Below are 18,996 nucleotides of genomic sequence, written 5' to 3'. Positions count from 1 at the left end.
CAGTTGTCAGAATATCAAGTGAAATAGGATTAAGCAGAAGAGGGAATCCCCTGGCTCTGCACCTGGGGGTTACAGTGATAGATTTGTTAGGCATTGCTAGATCCAGGAACCTAAAGGGTATCATTAGACCTTTTCTGTCTCTTTTTAGTCTCCTGGTTTCTGTTTTAGCTTTATTCTCAGAGAAACTCTTCAGATATTGTCAGGAGAGCCTAGGGCCTCCTGGCACCTTCTTGATCTTGAGCTTCTGATCCTAGAGAGGAAAGAAGTGAATTCTCATTCACTGAGAATTCTGATTGGTCCTGCTTGGGTCACATGGCCATCTTAGTACCAATCACTTTGTCACATATATGGGCTAGCTGATTGGGGTAGTAGACATGCCCACTCCTGTGGTGAAGGAGATACAAGAAATATTACTGATAATCATACCAGAATGAGTGACATATTGGAGGGATAAGGCAGTTCCCCAAACAGAAGACAGAAATTCAGATTTCTAGTACATACTGCTAGTAGGATTACTATTAATACTTATTTTCTTCTCTGTACTTTTCTGTATTTTCCATATCAGAAAATTAACAAGCATTACTTTTGTAATCAGAAAAATTACTCTAAAAATGTTTGTTGATTCATTTATTTTTGGCTGTGGTGGATCTTAATTGCTGCACATGGGCTTTCTCTAGTTGTAGTGAGCAGAGGCTACTCTCTGGTTGTGGTGAGCAGGCTTCTCATTGCAGTGGCTTCTCGTGGCAGAGCAGGGGCTCCAGAGCACAGGCTTCAGTAGTTGTAGCACATGGGCTTAAGTGCCCCGAGGCATGTGGGGGCTTCCTAGACCAGGAATCAACCCATGTCCCCTGCATTGGCAGGCAGATTCTTAACCACTAGACCACCAGGGAAGCCCAGAAAAATGACTTTTTAAGAACTGTTTTCCAAAACAAATCAAATACCTAAGAATATATTTAACAGAAGTGTAAAATTTATACACTGAGAACTAGAAAACATAATTGAAATAGTTAAAGAAGACCTAACTAAATACACGGAAAGATACTTTGTTTTCATAGATCAGAAGACTTCATATTGTTAAGGTGGCAATTTACCCCCAAGCTGATTTACAGATTCAGCACAGTCCCTATCAAAATCCCAGTTGTTTTTTTTTGCCAAAATTTTTGCAGGAATTGGATTCTAAAATTTATATGGAAATGCAAGGCGCCCAGAGCAGTCTGGAAAAAGAACAAAGTTCTCAGACTTGCTGATTTTAAATCTTAACTACAAAGGTACATCAACCAAGATGTGGTGTTGGCATAAGAATGGACATACAGATTGATGTACAGGCATACCTGGTTTGTTGTGCTAATGCTTTATTGCAGTTTTTTACAAATTCAAAGTTGTGTGGCAAACCTGTGTTGTCAGTTGATCACATTTTGTGCAATAAAGTATTTTTATTAAGGTATGTACATGGTTTTTCTAGACATATGCTATTGTACACTTATTAGACTATAGTATAGTATACCTGTGGCGGATTCATTTCGATATTTGGCAAAACTAATACAATTTTGTAAAGTTTAAAAATAAAATTAAAAAAAAAAGTAAAGTTATCAAGAGACAACAACAAAAAATAAATAAATATAGCTTTTATGTGCACTGGGAAATCAAAAATTCCATGTGACTTCCTTTATTGTGATAACTTAATTGTAGTGGTGTGGAATCAACATCTCTGAGGTATGCCTATAAGAGGACTTTGAGTCTCTAGAAAGAAACCTATATCTTTATGATCAGTTGATTTTTGAAAAGGATACCAAGACCATTCAATGGGGGGAGAGAATGGTCTCTTCAACAAATGCTTCTTGGGCAAGTGGATATCCAGGTGTAAAATAATAAACTTGAACCATTATCTCACACACCATATGGATCATCTACCTAAGTGTGAAAGTTAAAAAGTATAAACTCTTGTTGGGAGCGGGATATAAGGACTTCTTGTGATCTTGGTCTAGGCAGTCCTCTTAGACAGCAAAAGCACAAGTGACAAAAGAAACCAACAGAGAAGTTGGACTTCACCAAGATTAAAAACGTTTGTGCCTCAAAAGATATCAAGAAAGGGAAAAGAAACCCACAAAATTGGAGGGACTTCCCTAGTGCTCCAGTGGTTACAACTCCATGCTTCCATTGGAGGGGTCATGGGTTCAATCCCTGGTCAGGGAACTGAGATCCCACATGCCACGTGGTGCAATGAAAAAAAAAAAAGAATTGGAGAAAATATTTAAGCCAAATATTTATATTTAAGCCATATATTTGATAAGGGACTGGTGACTGGAATATAAAAAGAAGACTTGAAGTCAACAACAAAAAGCAAACAACCCAATTTGAATATGGAGAAAGGATTTAAATAGATGTTTTTCCAGGGAAGATATACAAATAGTCAATAAGCACATGAAAAGATGCTCCACATTATTAGTCATTGGGAAAATCAAATCAAAACCATACTTTATAGAATGCGTCAATTTAAAGTGACCTCCAAGTCTTGGCAAGAATGTGGAGATTTTGGAAGCTTCCTGCATTGCTAATGGGATTATAAAATGGTACAACCACTTTGGGAAAAACAACCTGGCAGTTTCTCAGAATGCTAAGCAATTCTACTCTTAAGTATACATCCGAGAAAGTTGAGAACAGTCTGCACACAAAAACCTGTATGTGAGTATTCATAGCAGCATTCTTCATAATAGCCAAAATGTGCTAATAACTAAAATGTCCATCAACTGAAGAATGGATATATATCCCATACAATGGAATATTATTCACCAAAAGAATGAAGTATTTTCACATGGTGCAACATGTATGAACCTGAAAACAAAATGCTGTATGACAAAAGCCAGAAGCCACCCATCTTACGATTCCATTATATGAAATGCCAGAAACAGACAAATCCAGAAGGACAGAGCAGATGAGTGGGATGCCAGGGGCAGGGAGAGGGAGGAATGGGACTAACTGCTGATGGGCTTTCATTCTTTCTAAGGGATAAGGATATTCTGGAATCAATGATGGTTGCACAGCTCTGACTATATTAAGAACCACTGAATTGTATATTTTAAAAGGATTAATTTTATGTGAATTATATTTCAAAATAGCTGTTGCTAAAAATAATAAGATTTTACTGTAAAAAAAATTTTTTTTTCTAATTGGAGAAATATTTGACATAATTACTGAATAAGTTTAAGGAATACAGCATGATGGTTTGATTTACATATATTTTGAAGTGATTGATACAACATGTTCAGCTAACATCCATCTTCTCATATACACTTGGCCCTTGAATGATGCAAGTGTTGGGGTTGCATCCACGGTTGCGCCACCCTTGTCTAGTCAGAAATCCACGTATAACTTTACAGTTGGCCCGCCATACCTGTGGTTCTGCATCTGTGGATTGAATCAGCCATGGATAGTGCAGTTTATTGAAAAAATTTTCACCTATACACGGACCCATGCATTTCAGACCCCTATTGTACAAGGGCCACAGGGAGATACAATATAAAGAAGAAAAAGCCTTTCCTTGTGGTGAGAGCCCTTAGGATTTACTCTCAGCAGCTTTCCCTACACCACACAGCAGTGTTAGCTGAGTCACCCTATTGTACATTACATCCCCAGTACTTACTTGCCTTAAACTGGAAGTATGTACCTTTTGACCACCTTCCTCCAATTCCCCTCCCTCACTCTCCATAAATTCCTGTTTTCATTACACAGTTTCACTTCCATCTTCTAGTTTTACAGTTTGAGAATTTGTAGAGGTAAAGATGCTGACTTTTAATTTTCATTTTCTTACAGCACTGTTGCGAGAATTCAGTTCCGTCTTCCAGATGGTTCTTCCTTTACAAATCAATTCCCTTCTGATGCTCCTCTAGAAGAAGCTAGACAGTTTGCTGCACAGGTAAATTTATGTCATGAATTGTAATGAAGGTCGATGAATGGGTTATTAAGTGTAAGAGGGAAAAATTTCCGGGCAGAATTGGAAGAGTATGAGTAAGTCATGACTTATCCCCAGGAGGGAGGCACAAGATGCCTCTGGGATGTTGTGGAGCTTCCGTCATGTATGAGTGCCATATGGGAACAGCATATCTGCTTGTTCTATGAAAAGAGGGATTTGCTGACACCGTATAATAGACTCTGGAAACTTTTCTCACTGCTCAGTACATTCAGCTGGAGGAATGAAAAGCAAGTGATTTTCCAGAAGTCTAAAGGAGCTGTCCTCAATAAAAGATGCAGTTTTTCTTGGTCCTCTGCAAATTTTCTGCAAGTTGCTTAGAATGCTGTGGGGCTGGCAGTTTTCCCACCATCTGCTGATTGGTCAAACTAAAGATCAATAATCAATCTGTTTTTGGCAAGAAGTATCTTCCTCAGGAATTTACTTCCAGAAGTTAGCCTTGTTCAAAATCTGAACAAAATGGGTGTGAAATAAACATCTTAGAAAATAAGTTATGAGTACTTTCCAATTACTTTTTATTCTGATAGATTATGTATTCAAAATGAGGCATTTACCAGTATTTCATGTATCACTTCAAGATTGAAATTAGGTTTCAGACTTTTCTGCTAGATCTCTTCTGCATTTAGTCAGCTATGTCACTTAATAGGTCCCAGGAAAAGGATACCTAAAAATCTTCTTCCACTGGTGAGCTTGGCTGGACAATAAACTTATATTATTAACTGTTTTCGTCAAGCTTTATAGTAGGATCCACTCCACATAGCCTTTTTCATTCCGCTTTTGCCTTGGGGCCCCATTTGGGGCCTCCTCAAATGGCCTGCCCTGGCCTGAGTCTTTTGCTTCTGCCACAGGTAAGTGAGGCGATCACATGAGTAAAGAGAGATCTCTGATTGCATCAGTCCTGTTAGAACTTCACCTCAGTACAGTGATCTAATTTAGTGACCTGATGTTGAGTGAGAACAGTGGGGGGGAGGGGGCGGGGGGGGGGGGGGGCGGGGTGTGTGTGTGTGTGTGTGTGTGACCTAGAGTAAAATATTACAAAAAAAACAAAAGTTACATTCTCCCTTTGAAAGATTTTACAAGTACAGGTGACTTAACAGTGTGAAGGTGATTGTGTTGCTTGCCCACTGTAAATTCCTAGGACTGGATTATGTGTATAATATGGGTTGGTTATGGACCATTTACTCTTTGAGTCAAGGAAGAGGCAAAAACTCATGCTATATATATATATATATATATATAATACGAGGGAAATTCTGATCTGTTCCAGAATTTTAAATTTTAGTTTTTCATTTTAGAATTTTTTCATGTTTTTAATATGAAATGCCTATAACCTAAATGGGTATTTGTGAGATACTAACATAAGTTTGACAAACGACAGTGAAAATTCTTAATTGCAAACTGTAGTCATAGTTAAGATATGTAATTGTCCATTTTTATTCATCTTATTTAGTCTTGCTATTAGAAAACATATTCTTGATATTTTGTGGTCATTTTTGAGTTGTGAAAGCTCTTAAGTACTATTTGTATTTGATAGCCTTCAGCTGTTTTTTAAAGCACAGAGTTTTTATGAATGTTTTGATTTTATATTTAAGTGAACTTTTAAATCAGTCATTTTGAATGCGTATGAGTTTGTAATATCTTACTTTAAAAAGGCTCAACTGTAAGGTTTTAAAACTTATTTTTATATTACAGACTGTTGGCAACACTTACGGTAACTTTTCATTAGCAACAATGTTTCCCAGGAGGGAATTTACCAAAGAAGATTATAAAAAGAAGTTACTGGATTTGGAACTTGCCCCAAGTGCTTCAGTGGTACTGTTGCCAGTATGTATATGCATGTATATTTTTTCTATTCTTACAGGTCTGTCTGTTCTGCTCTTGATTTTTTCTTACAATTAGAGGAAGGGAAAGTGAAAAAATATACTGTGGATAATTAGAATCCAAAGTATCCAAAAATATTAGATTAATTTATTGTTCCATTATCCTGGGCTTTATATTTGTAACGTTAGTAAAAAACTAAACACACTAAACACATTTTCAACTTCTTCCCTCATCTGTCTAATCTGCTGACTTGGTGTCATTGTATTTATGTATGATTGCAGTTTATTAATTAAAAAAAAAATGTTTTAACATAAAAATCACATTAAGTTTTAAACATACTAATTCTAACAACATTTTAATCTCTGATATTAAAAAAAAGAGGCCCAGAAAATTTAAATGTGCCACCTTAAGTGCCAGAGCTGGGATGAGAGTCTGGGTCTTCCATAGCTTGGTTAGCATATGGTTGTGCCCCCAAGGGAGAAGGCAATGTCACCCCACTCCAGTACTCTTGCCTGTAAAATCCCATGGACAGAGGAGCCTGGTAGGCTGCAGTCCATGGGGTTGCGAAGAGTCGGACACAACTGAGCGACTTCACTTTCACTTTTCATGCACTGGAGAAGGAAATGGCAACCCACTCCAGTGTTCTTGCCTGGAGACTCCCAGGGACGGGGGAGCCTGGTGGGCTGCCGTCTATGGGGTCGCACAGAGTTGGACACGACTGAAGCGACTTAGCAGCAGCAGTGCCCCCAAATCTGCGGCTTCTCTTTCCCTGCTTTCAATTACTTAGGGGCAACTGCACTTTGAAAGTATTACATGGAAAATTCTAAAAATAATTCATAAGTTTTAAATTTGGGGCCGTTGTGATAGTGTGAGGAAATCATGTCCCATTTGGGACATGAATCATTCCTTTGTCCAGCATATCCACACTCTAAATGCTACCTGCTCATTAGTCACCTTGCAGCCCTCTTGGTTATCCGATAAGACTGTTGAAATACTGCAGTGCTTGTGTTCAGGTAACTCGGATTTTATATAATAATAGCCCCAAAGCTCAATACTGGTGATGCTGGCAATTTTGATAGTCCCTTGTTGTGCCTAATTTATAAATTAAATTTTATCACAGGTATGTATGTAAAGGAAAAAAAGTAGTATATGTGGGGTTTGGTATGATCCATGGTTTCAGGCATCCACTGGGGGTCCTGGCAAGTATCCCCTGAGATAAGGGTGGATGACTATAGTTTACCCCAACTGAAAGCAGGGCCTCAAACCTAAAACAGTCCTCAAGTACTCAGGATGTTTTGGAGTCATTGATATTTGAAACCTTTCTGTTTTTTAAAATCATTAAGACTTTTAAAATCAGAGTTGTTAACTTCATTACAAAAGTTTAGTTGTCTTCAAAGTAATTGTTTCATTTCATTGAGAACTACTTTCTGGTTTCTATGTTGTGATTACAGGAGTTCCTTGAAGTTTATATACCCTTGAAAAATAGCAAAAGATGGCAATTTTACTTTATTGCAGTAAACTAAAACCCATAGGACTTTCCCAGATAGAAAGTTTATCTAGAACCTTGTGTGTGATGTGGTTGGGCTGATGTAGTCTATTTTGGTTTCTTTCTTCATTTTTAGGCAGGAAGACCAAATACATCCATGGTACATTCTTCCAGTGGAGACTTTTGGACATTGTTGGGGACAGTGCTTTACCCATTCCTTGCCATCTGGAGACTGATAAGCAACTTCTTATTTAGTAATCCTCCTCCTGCACAGACCTCGGTGAGAGCAGCAAGTTTGGAAACCTCAAACCTTGCATCGTCTAGCAACTCAGAAAAAAGGTATTTGTGTTTTCCCCATTTGCAAAATATATTAGTAATGCCCAATGCCTTATTCAAAATGGAAAAAAAAAAAAATTTATAGATACTTTGCCTTTTTTCTATGTAAAGGGGAAAACCCAGCATGTTCTGAAGCTTTATTGTATCACCTGGGAAACTCGTACCTAAGTTTTCTCAGCCATCTTTCTAGAAAATCTATTCCATGCTAAGCAGCTTCACTGCTACTGATTTTATTATTTCATTTATTGGATTCTCTTATTCCATAACAAAAGATATACTTTTTTCAGGTCTAAATAGCAGTATCTTTCTTGTTAGCCATATCTTGTCTGATAAGATATTTCATTCAGTTAATTTCTTACAGTCATCGCACATGATTACTTTAGAGGGATCATTGTGCTCTAGATAATTTAACTGCCTTCTCTGGGTCATTTAGAGAAGACCAAAGTGAGAAAAGTGTATATTCACTTGAAAATGGTGTTTCTTTCAGAGTTACTTTGGACTGGTTCCTTAACCAAGAGGCCTTACTTTTATTGCACATGGCCATGGTTAGAATGGTAATACTAGTAGACAGCACTGATGGTCTTAGCTCACACCTCTGTTAAAATTCTAAATTTTTGAAAGAGGTTAACAGGAAGTATTTTCTTAAAATTTAAGATTATACCCCCTTCTAATAATTAATAGCATAATTTATTACACTACATACCTACTGCTGTTCAATACTTTATTGGACCATTAATAGCAAATCCTCATACCAATCTTTGATAATTAATGAAAACCCTTGCCTTTGTCTGTTGTGAGTGGTAAGTTAATTCAGTCATGTCTGACTTTTTGCAACCCCATGGACCGTAGCCCACCAGGCTCCTCTCTCCATGGGATTCTCCAGGCAGGAATATTGGACTGTGTTGCCATTTCCTCCTCCAGGGGATCTTCCCAACCCAGGGATTGAACTCAGGTCTCTTATGTCTCTTGCATTGGCAGGTGGGTTCTTTAGCCCTAGCACCACCTGGGAAGCCCCTGTCTGCTCTAAGGAGATCCCTGATTTTGTGTCCTGTTGACTGTCTAAATGAAGATTTGAGTGAATATTGTTACTGGTCTGATACAGTCTTTATCTTGATGTCCTTCTTAACTATTATGCAAGAAGACCAGTTATATCCTTAGTACATTACTCAAGTGAGGAGGACACAGAGAAATAACTAGGTCTTGTTAGGTCTGTATTTTACAACTCCTGTTGAGCAATGAGTGGAAGCATTTCATCCTGAAAGAGCTTGCTTGAATGGGTCTTAAAAACTTACTTCAAATAAGGGAAAAGGTCTTGCATTGGGGCAAAGAATGGGACAAATGTTTGAGTGGGGGAAGCTTTGTGTTCCATTATTGCTTTTTTTTTTCCGTCTCTAGTATTGGAGAATGTATTAGTTTAAATTTCACCTGTTTCCTTCCCATTTTCAGATGAAGGTTTGTTGTTCTTAATTGTCCATGTAGAAATAAATCACTCTTAAAGATTTTAAAAGAGTTAAGAATTGCTAACTGACCATTTCCATATATTAAGCTATGAATGGAGTTTGTGATAACCACTAGGGTGCTGTGTAAATTATAAATATTTTAGTAGACATATAAACTTGCATAAATAATAAAGGAGCAATTTAGTTGGCAGATAGTCCCACTGTTCTAAAACTTAGTAAGTCATACACGGACATGGGAAGCATTTGACTGGTTTGGCTTAGAGAACAGGTGGAGTTAAAAAGCAGCAAATTTAAGTCAGCGTTCGTAGATACAGTGATCTCCCTGTGGGCTTTCCTTAAACTACAGTTGTCTTTGTACTAATGGCAGTTTAAAGGAAAGGACTTTGTGTTCCTGCTGTTTTCATATTTTATCATTTTCCTTTTTCTCCCTCTTCTGTTTCATCAGGGAACCAGTCAGAAAAAGAGTGCTGGAGAAACGGGGGGAAGACTTTAAAAAGGAAGGCAAGATATATAGATTGAGGACTCAAGACGATGGTGAAGATGAAAACAACACCTGGAATGGGAATTCTACTCAACAGATGTAGTGCGACAAGTACAATATGTGCAAAAATCATTGTTTCTCTTATGATTTAATTCAACTAAAATTCTGCTGGAGAAGTGGGACTGCTTTATGTGTTCCAGCTCATCTACAAAGTGTCTCTCTATTTCTGCTTAGTGGGTTAAAGTTGTTTAACTCAGACAAGAGATCAGATAACTGGCTGCTGGGTCCTTGTATATGGTAACCAACTGCTAGAAGCCTAAAAAAAAATCAAAAAGTCTGTAACAGCCTCCCTTGATCAGCTTTCTTATTCAGTATTTCATATACCCATTTTAGCCCTGTGCTCTCAGATGATACATTTGTTTAGGGCTGTTTTGCTCTGAATCCCTAAGCCAACACAAGGTAACTGTTATGTCACTGTGTAATCTGACTCTGAGAGCATTTTAACTAGCCAGCCAGATGATAATTTGGGTTTAACTTTTCTTGCTCATCAGCTGCAAGCAAAATCTTGTAGTTTTTAATCTTACTTAAACACTGAATAAAAAAAAACTTTTCCAAAAATCAGAATGATCTTATCTTTGCTCTAAGTTTTGTTATTCTAGCATCTCTTTATTGCACAGGGCTCTGTGGAGGTCATGTGTCTCTGAATCCCCCCACCCATCTGTACTGCCTGGAGCTATCCCAGGAAAGGAGGGACCACTTTACCATAAATATCACTGCAGGAAGAAATTTTCTGACACACACTGATGCTATGTTAGTGTCTCTCCTAAGCAGGGAGGCATCATTTTGTTTGCATAATGTAGTGGCCTTTGTTCTCATTAGATGCAAAACAACTGCCGGTCTACAGCTGGTTCTCACCTTTATACTGGAGTTTTGCTCTCAACGTTAGTCACTCTTCAAAGAAATAAAGAACCTGTACTGTTGAGCATGAAGTAGGGAGTTAAGATTTGCCTCAAAAAAAAAAAAAAAAGATCTGCCTCTTGCTCATTTGGTTGTTATTAAGAATTTTAGATTCTTAATCTGATTTACATGCTGTGATATGTTTATGTCGGTGAAGACACTAAGAATGTCTGGAAAAGGGGGTAATTTTGACTGTTCCTCTCTAACCTTTTGTGTTTAGATTGGAAGATACTTAACGTTGTAGAAGGACTCTGAGTTTATTTTGTAATGAGAGGAGGAAATTTTCTCAGAGCAAATTTTATGTTTCACCTGTGAAGTAACAATGGTAGTAGTGTTGGCAAGTAAGCAGACCAGGTATGTTGTTGGTAGGAGTGAAAACTAGTATAATTTTTCTGAAAAAACATTAGCAGAAACCTTAAAAATTTCATGCTTTTTGATCTAAAAAGTTTTTCTAAGGAATGATCATAAATACAGGCAAAATTTAGGTATAAACCTGTTAAGTTTTATTTATTTAACCTCAGAAACCCAACTACATGCCTTCTGCAGAATTAACTTTTGCTAAGGAAAAATGGGACAATACTAATTCAGCCATTTGATTTAACATATTTATTGACTATTTGTTATGTGTTCAGGGGAAAAAGCAGGATACAGAGCTGCAGGTACAGTATGATCTCAACTTTATAAACACATCATATATAGTATATTTAGCATAATGTAAAGAAAGAAAAACCAACAGCAGTAAGAGTGGTTTATATTATGATTTTAGTTCATTTTGCATCCTTATATGTCTTCTCAGTTTTCTGTAATGAAATTACTTTCATAATTTAAGGAAAGAGTTTGAAATAGATACATCTCCAGCAAGCATCTCATTTAATAAAGGTTTGTCATCTTGAAAAATACAGTAATATGTGAGTAAAAAATCAATTTTCCCTTGAAAAAAATCAAATGCAGATCTTAGAGAAACATACATAAAAGAATGATTCACAATCTTTGAGTATGAGGATCCTGCCTCAATTTCATATTTTAAAAAGTATAATGGTAAATTCAAAACAGTATGGAAGGCTATAAAATGATGTCTTCCTCCTGGCATCACACACTAATCTAGTCTTGTGGATTAGTCTTCTAATCTAGAAGACTTCTAGTCTCCAGAAGTAATCTCTCTTAAGTTTCTCTTGTAGTCTTCAGAAAATTTTTATGTGTACATAGGCAAATATGTAATCTTTATTTTTTAAATAAATGGGATCGTATTATATGTATACTACTCTGCATCTTGCCTTTTAACATACACGGTCTTGAAGATCTTTCCCCAATAACACATAGCGACCTCATTCTTATTAATGCCTGCAGAGCATTTTACTTGGTAAACTACCTATTCTCTTATTGCTTTCATTGGTTATTACAGTTTATGTGCTTGTTTTTGTTTTTCTGTTACAAATGTTGCTACAGTGAACATCAGGTTTGGGAAGTATCTTCTTAGCTGTGGAAATACACCTGTAAGTCACTGAGTCAAAGGGTATTTGCAGTTTGGATTATAAAAAATGCTGCCAAATTGCCTCCTCTAAAGGCTCTGTGAATTTACAGCCCTACTGACAGGTAGGAGAACATGGATACTTGCCAACACGGTATTATACTTTTTCATCTTTATCCACCTGATAGATGAAAAATTGTATGCATTTTATATGCATCGTGTTGATTGTGAATGAAGGTGAACATCTTTTAATATTATTGGTTATTTTATTTTCTGAGAACTGCCTGTGTTTTCTTTGCCAATTTTTATTTGTGTTTATCTCTCTTACTGATTTACAACAAATTTCATGTATATTAAGAAAGTTAGCTGTTTGTCTGGCATATACTATAAATATTTTCTCCCTGTTCATCTTTTGATGAGTATGTTGATGGTAATTTCTTACCATAATTTCTATGTGGTCCTGTTTATCAGTGTTTTTATTTATGACCTCCAGGTCGTAAGTCTTGAATATAAAATACTTTTCCCACTTAAAAAAGTAATTTAAAAAAACCTTACCTGTCTGTCCTAGCACTCTCATGGGTTTCTGACATTCTCATGGGTTTCATTTTTTTACATTTAAATCTTATATCCTGGTAAGGAATGTGGCTCCCTTCCCCCACCTGTGACTAACATCCTTAGAACTGACCCGTGGCCCACCTCCATTTATATAAGGACTGGTCCATCATCATCCTTCTACCGCCCCGCCATTTGGCAGGTCACCTCTGGCATGCACCCTGTGCCCGGTATGCAGCTGGGTCTGTGCCTAGGCTCTGTCTTCCTTTGTTGATCTTTCTGTTCACTCCGTTTCAAAACAATAACTAGCTTTATATTTTTTTCTCCAACCCCCCCCTCCCCAGATTTATCGTGGCTCTTTTTACAAGTGAGTTTTATTTGCAACTTTATATTATTTTTTTTCTATTTCCTGCCCTACCCCTGCAGAAAAGTTATACTGACTTTTGAAGATTAATTTACATAAAATTGACAGCTTATAAAAATCTCTTACAGCAGTTTTAGAACCATCTTCACCCCATCTGATCAACTTTTCCTGTCTATTGGTGGAAGAAAATGCTTGTGCCCCACAATCTTGACTGCCAGGTTGGGGCCCACAGCAGTGGGACACTGTGGTAGGAATTTTCTATAGATACAATTCAGGTAGGAACGCTTACCAGAAGCAACATCTTGAGCATGATCAACCTTTTAAAACCAATTGAAAACTATTTTAAAAAAAGGAATATCTCCTAGATATCTAGAAAGAATATATAGGTTAAATAAGTTTGAGTCTTCCATACTGTGATTGTCTCATGAGCACATTTGAGTGGAAGTGATAGACTCACCCACTTCTCTGAATGTTTTGTGAATAAACATACAGATGTAGTGGGTGTGCTTCCCTCTGTCCTGTCTCCAAAAATGTGCTTGCCGGAGACACTGAGACATGGTCCTCTGGCCTCTGGAAGCCAATAGCAGAGGATTAATGTGGTGAAGCTGTGAACGGGGATGTTCATAACTACTATGGAACCCGTCTTCTGAGGAGAAGCACCCGTAGGAGACAGGACACCATTAAGAGCACCTTTTTCAGGTTCTGAGAAACAGAAGGTAAGAGAGGCTAGGAGGGAATTTAAAGAAAGCAGGAGATGACCTAGCGGTTGATCTTTTCATGAAAAGGATTACTATGGTTTTTACTAATGTTTCCACCTTTAAAAATCTCTGAAAATTAAAACAGCTCAGTTAAATGACTCACAGAACCTAGTGGTTGAGTTCAGTAACTGCGTATTTCCACACGAGCCACTCGCAGGGTCTTCTAATGCCCAGATGAATTCTTGAAACGGGGGCAAGGTGGGGATACTTCCATTTTAATCAGGGACTTGAAATCCTTCAAGATTAGTGTCTTAAGAGTGCAGAGATTTTTATAAAGTCTGTTATAGACAGAGTATTAGATCCTCAGTGGTCCTGGGGGTGGCAAAGACTTGCAGAGAAACTAGGAGGAGAACTGGAGGAAGTGGTAACTTCTGGGTCAGAATGAAGACCTGTGGTTCAATTCCTGTTCACCTGGTTGTGTGTGCTTTTGCTTGGAGCGCTTAAAATACTTGTAGGACAGAAGTGCAACACAACAGACTCCAAGAAGCATGAAAGCAAAGAGCACGTTAAGCGCTCTCTGGGCTTCCATCGTACTCAGCCTGAGGCCCAGGAACTGAATGTTCTGTCTCACGGGGCTGGCGGTGGGCTCAGCATCTAGGAGAGGACAACAGGCGATATGGAGTTATTGGATCATGTTGACCTAGATTATTAAGCGCAAGCCAGATCCTTGCAGGAGAGAAGCTACCCTGTATCCAAGGTCAGCACATCGCGGAGGTGACTGTGCACATCCTTTTCGTGAGGTATGAGAGAAGTCACGTTGTTTTAAGCATCTTTCAGCAATTAGAGTAAAACCTATACTGGATAATTGTCTCTTAATTTGTATAGTAATTTATACTTTGTCAGTCATTCAGTAAATCTTGGGCACCTTACAATGTGCCAGGCACAATATTTTTAGTCACTCTTTGATCCTGGCCTCGGCGCAGCATTTGACTCATTTCTTGCCTAAGGTTACACAGCAAGTTAGTGGTAGGGCTGGGGAAAGAATCTAAACTTGCTGTTTCCAGGCCAGGGCCTAGTTTCTAGATGTAACTTTAGCCCTTAATTCCTTTGTTCCATCCTGAAACGTCTGGAGCATTCAAAGAAAAAGAAAATACTGGTTGAATGAATGAAGGGGATGGAGAGGCAGAGAGGGCTGGCAATAAACTAGAAGAAAATGGACTGAGAAAGGCCCCTTTGCTCTTCCTCCTCTGGCTTCATCCATCCCAGAACCACAGCTCACCTTCTTGCTGAAGACAAGGGTGTGGCCCTGCAGCAGGGTCAGGGAAGCCACTGCACCGGATTATGGAGGCGTAGACCTTGGCTGACTCTCTGGGGATCCTTGGCAGAGCAGGGTCAGTATAGTTCACGAAATGCAAACCAAACTTATCTGAGAAGCCGGTGGCCCACTCGAAGTTGTCCATCAGAGTCCAAACCGTGTATCCTCGAAGGTCCACCTTATCCTGCATAGCTGCTCAAAGACAGAGGCCCCAGCATGAGCTGCTCATAAGCGCCTCTCCACCGGGCCTGCTGGGGTCGGGCCTGCCCACAGTGCTCCCACAGTCCCCACTTGCAGGTCAAGGGAGCTTTTTTCAGCTCTTGGAGAGAGCAGCCCACCCTGCACAAAGGAATCATTAGCTGGTCCCCTGTGGGTGTTAAAACAGAGCCATCTGCATTTTTCTAGACAGGCTCAGCCCTGATCGGGAACCAGGAACATGTGTAGACTAAATTAACCCTGCTGGGTCAGCTATCATCATCTTCACATCTTGGGATACTGGTCTTGGGCAGAGTCTCAAGGGACCCTTGGGAAAGATTTTATCTGGAATAAGATTTTCTAGTTATTTCTCTTTGTTGCTGCATTGCTCACTTTCTTTTACTCAGCATTACTTACATTCCCCTGTCATAGTCCCATCCCTGGTGCTTCTGCTGAGCTGTAAGGGTCTCAGACTTCTGCTTGGGGCACAAAAGATGATACAATCTCTCCAGCCCATTCCTCCTGGGCCCTGCCCAGACTGTCCACAAGAGGGCGCTGCTTTTCAGGGACATGGACACCGGAGGCTCAGACAGAAAAGGGCAGGCCAGGAACTCGGGTGAAGCTGCATCAGGCAACTGGGTTTTGCTTGCTGAGCTTTAGGAAGGAAAAATCTTAGTGTGCAGCCCCCAAAAAAGGCTTAAACCCAAAAGGAGGTAGAAGCCTCATCTTTCTCATCTGAGACTCGTGGGTGCAGTATCGGCTGCAGACGTTAGACGTTTCCAACAATAGAAGGTGCACACAGAGGAAGGGGTAGGCCCGTCATACCTTTGAGCGCCTCGTTGATGTAGCTGCGGAGGTAGTAGATCCTTGCAGTGTCATTGAGGTTTGCTTCTCCCCGATGGGAGACTCCGTTCTCTGTGACATAGATCGGGGGGTTGTTGTACTCCTCCTTCAACCAGTTCAGGATCCTCCTGAAGCCAAAAGGTGTCATCTTCAGCCAGAAGGAGCCGGAGTCTGGCCAGGAGCGGTCTGTGATGGAGGCCACTCCCCTGCAAGTTCAAACACTAGAGATTAGGTGTCAGTTTATAAACCCCAAGAGACCCTCTGCACAAAGCATGAACAAGATTTACACTAAAAAACAACCTTTTGACTTTTCAGTTCAGTCGCTCAGTCGTGTCTGACTCTTTGCGACCGCATGGATTGCAGCACGCCAGGCTTCTGTGTCCATCACCAACTCCAGAGCTTACTCAAACTCAAGTCCACAGAATTGGTGTTGCCATTTAACCATCTCATCCTCTGTTGTCCCCTTCTCCTCCTGCCTTCAATCTTTCCCAACATCGGGGTCTTTTCCAACGAGTCAGTTCTTCACATCAGGTGGCCAAAGTATTGGAGTTTCAGCTTCAGCATCAGTCCTCCAATGAATATTCAGGACTGATTTCCTTTAGGATTGACTGGTTGGATCTCCTTGCAGTCCAAGGGACTCTCAAGAGGTTTCTCCAACACCACAGTTCAAAAGCATCAATTTTTCAGTGCTAAGCTTTTATGGTCCAACTCACACACCCACACATGACTACTGGAAAAACCATAGCTCTGACTAGACAGACCTTTGTTGACAAAGTAATGTCTCTACTTTTTAATATGCTGTCTAGGTTGGTCATAGAGCAAGCATCTTAATTTCATGACTGCAGTTACCATCAGTGATCTTGGAGCCCCCCAAAATAGTCTCTCACTGTTTCCATTGTTTCCCCATCTATTAGCTTTGAAATGATGGGACCAGATGCCATGATCTTCGTTTTCTGAATGTTGAGTTTTAAGCCAACTTTCTCACTCTCCTCTTTCACTTTCATCAAGAGGCTCTTTAGTTCTTCTTCACTTTCTGCCATAAGGGTGGTGTCATCTACATATCTGAGGTTATTGATATTTCCCCCAGCAATCTTGATTCCAGCTTGTGCTTCTTCCAGCCCAGCGTTTCTCATGATGTACTCTGCATGTAAGTTAAATAAGCAGGGTGACAATATACAGCCTTGATGTACTCCTTTCCTGATTTGGAACCAGTCTGTTGTTTCATGTCCAGTTCTAACTGTTGCTTCTTGACCTGCATACAGATTTCTCAGGAGGCAGGTCAGGTGGTCTGGTATTCCTATCTCTTGATGAATTTTCTACAGTTTGTTGTGATCCACACAATCAAAGGCTTTGACATAGTCAATAAAGCAGATGTTTTGCCGGAACTCGCTTGTTTTTTCGATGATCCAGCAGATGTTGGCAATTTGATCTCTGGTTCCTCTCCCTTTTCTAAATCCAGCTTGAACATCTGGAAGTTCACGGTGTACATACTGTTGAAGCCTGGCTTGGAGCATTTTGAGCATTACTTTGCTTTTCTCTTTTCACTGGCTGTAGTGACATCAGTCAGTGCTGGTGTAACTTTGGACAGGCCACCTAAACTCTCTGGTCTAGCTTTCCACCAGTACACAGGAATGGACTTGCTCATGGACCTAACTCTCCAAGCCACTTGGTAACAGTGGCTCACACTAGACGTGGCAGGGCGCTGGCACTCCCATGGAGCGCGAGTGCTAGGTCTTCAGAAAGGGGCTCCCTTGAGTCACCTATGTGTGGTCCACAGGTGGTACACCCACAGGAACGAATATTTAGGCCCCCATTAGTGTGATGATGGGGTAGATACGCTAGGACCTGCCTTAAGTGCCCAAGACCCTATTTCTCTCTCCAGTGATGGGCAAAGAGAGGGTATCACATTGTGCCAAAGGCGTGCCGCCAGGGGAGGCACAGGCTCATGCATTTCATTATAAGGACCAGCCATTTAGATATTTAACATTCACAGTCCTTCAATTAAAAAAAAAAACAAAAAACTTTTACCAGCAGCTGGATTTATCTTGTTCAGCTGAACTGAATGTGGGACATTTCATGAGCTGAGGACAGGCGCCTGGGAAGACAGTCCCAGGACTGGTGAGGTAGCAGTCGAGTGGGTGCTGAAACGGAGACCAGCAGGGGCGCCGCCTCAGCCCCTCTCAGCAAGCCTGACTGCTGGTTGGAGGATGAATGGGGATGTCGGCAGTTGTTTCCAGAGATTCCGGACAGATTCACAGCTACTGATGTGGAAAGGTGCTTGTCAGAAAAGGAACAAAAGGGACTTCCCTGGCAGTCCAGTGGCTAGGACTCTGCACTTCCACTGCAGGGGGATCTAAGATCCTGCATGCCGCATGGCACAGCCAAACAAAGCAGAAACAAAACCTGACCAAAAAATCTTTCTTAATCTAATAAAGAATGTCTACAGGAAAAAAAAAACAAAACCCTACAGAAGACAATGAATGTTGGAATATTAAACCTTTCCTCTTGAGATGGGGAATAAAATAACAATGTCTTTGTATTAGATGTTATTAAATAAAATAACAATGTCTTTGTAAATGTCTCAATAAATATTAGATATTTAGCAATTTTTTAAAAAGGAACAGATACTGTGCATAAGTGTAATCCTGTTTTTCTGTAATATATTCCTGTATGAAATTTCTGACATACTATATAAACTATGTATAATATATATATCATATACAGAGAGAGGTAGTATACCTATACACATATATACACTTCTGAAATGATAAGAATTTTCTCTTCTTGCTTTCTAATGTTTCTACTGTGAACATACATTATTGTAATAGAGAAATAGTTTAAATTTTACCCTCAAAGGGAAAAAAGAAAATTATTTTAACTGAAATATATCTGATAAGTGAGAAAAATTTGATAAAAAAAATATATATATATATATAAAAGATGCTTACTCCTTGGAAGGAAAGTTATGACCAACCTAGATAGCATATTAAAAAGCAGAGACACTATGGTTTTTCCAGTGGTCATGTACGGATGTGAGAGTTGGACTGTGAAGA

At 39.4% G+C, this 18,996-nt stretch overlaps 2 protein-coding genes across 3 annotated transcripts in view; one reads left to right on the top strand and one right to left on the bottom strand.

The window, feature by feature from the left end:
- Positions 1 to 10,169, top strand: part of UBXN4 (UBX domain protein 4) — a 30,996-nt gene extending 20,827 nt beyond the window's left edge. For both annotated transcript variants that reach the window (XM_055572710.1, XM_055572709.1), the window contains exons 10-13: positions 3,811 to 3,913; positions 5,660 to 5,791; positions 7,411 to 7,613; positions 9,516 to 10,169. In XM_055572710.1, the coding sequence (XP_055428685.1) occupies positions 3,811 to 3,913; positions 5,660 to 5,791; positions 7,411 to 7,613; positions 9,516 to 9,654 (577 nt within the window). In that variant the 3' untranslated portion in view covers positions 9,655 to 10,169. The remainder of the gene's footprint in view (positions 1 to 3,810; positions 3,914 to 5,659; positions 5,792 to 7,410; positions 7,614 to 9,515) is intronic.
- Positions 10,170 to 14,015: 3,846 nt separating this feature from the next.
- Positions 14,016 to 18,996, bottom strand: part of LCT (lactase) — a 48,294-nt gene continuing 43,313 nt past the window's right edge. The window contains exons 15-17 of the mRNA XM_055572708.1: positions 15,926 to 16,149; positions 14,870 to 15,097; positions 14,016 to 14,244 (exon numbers count right to left, since the gene is read on the bottom strand). Coding sequence (XP_055428683.1) covers positions 14,027 to 14,244; positions 14,870 to 15,097; positions 15,926 to 16,149 — 670 coding nt within the window. The 3' untranslated portion in view covers positions 14,016 to 14,026. The remainder of the gene's footprint in view (positions 14,245 to 14,869; positions 15,098 to 15,925; positions 16,150 to 18,996) is intronic.

Source organism: Bubalus kerabau, chromosome 3 (genome assembly GCF_029407905.1).
Source record: "Bubalus kerabau isolate K-KA32 ecotype Philippines breed swamp buffalo chromosome 3, PCC_UOA_SB_1v2, whole genome shotgun sequence".
NCBI lineage: Eukaryota > Metazoa > Chordata > Mammalia > Artiodactyla > Bovidae > Bubalus > Bubalus kerabau.
This window is presented reverse-complemented; position numbering and strand designations above follow the sequence as displayed.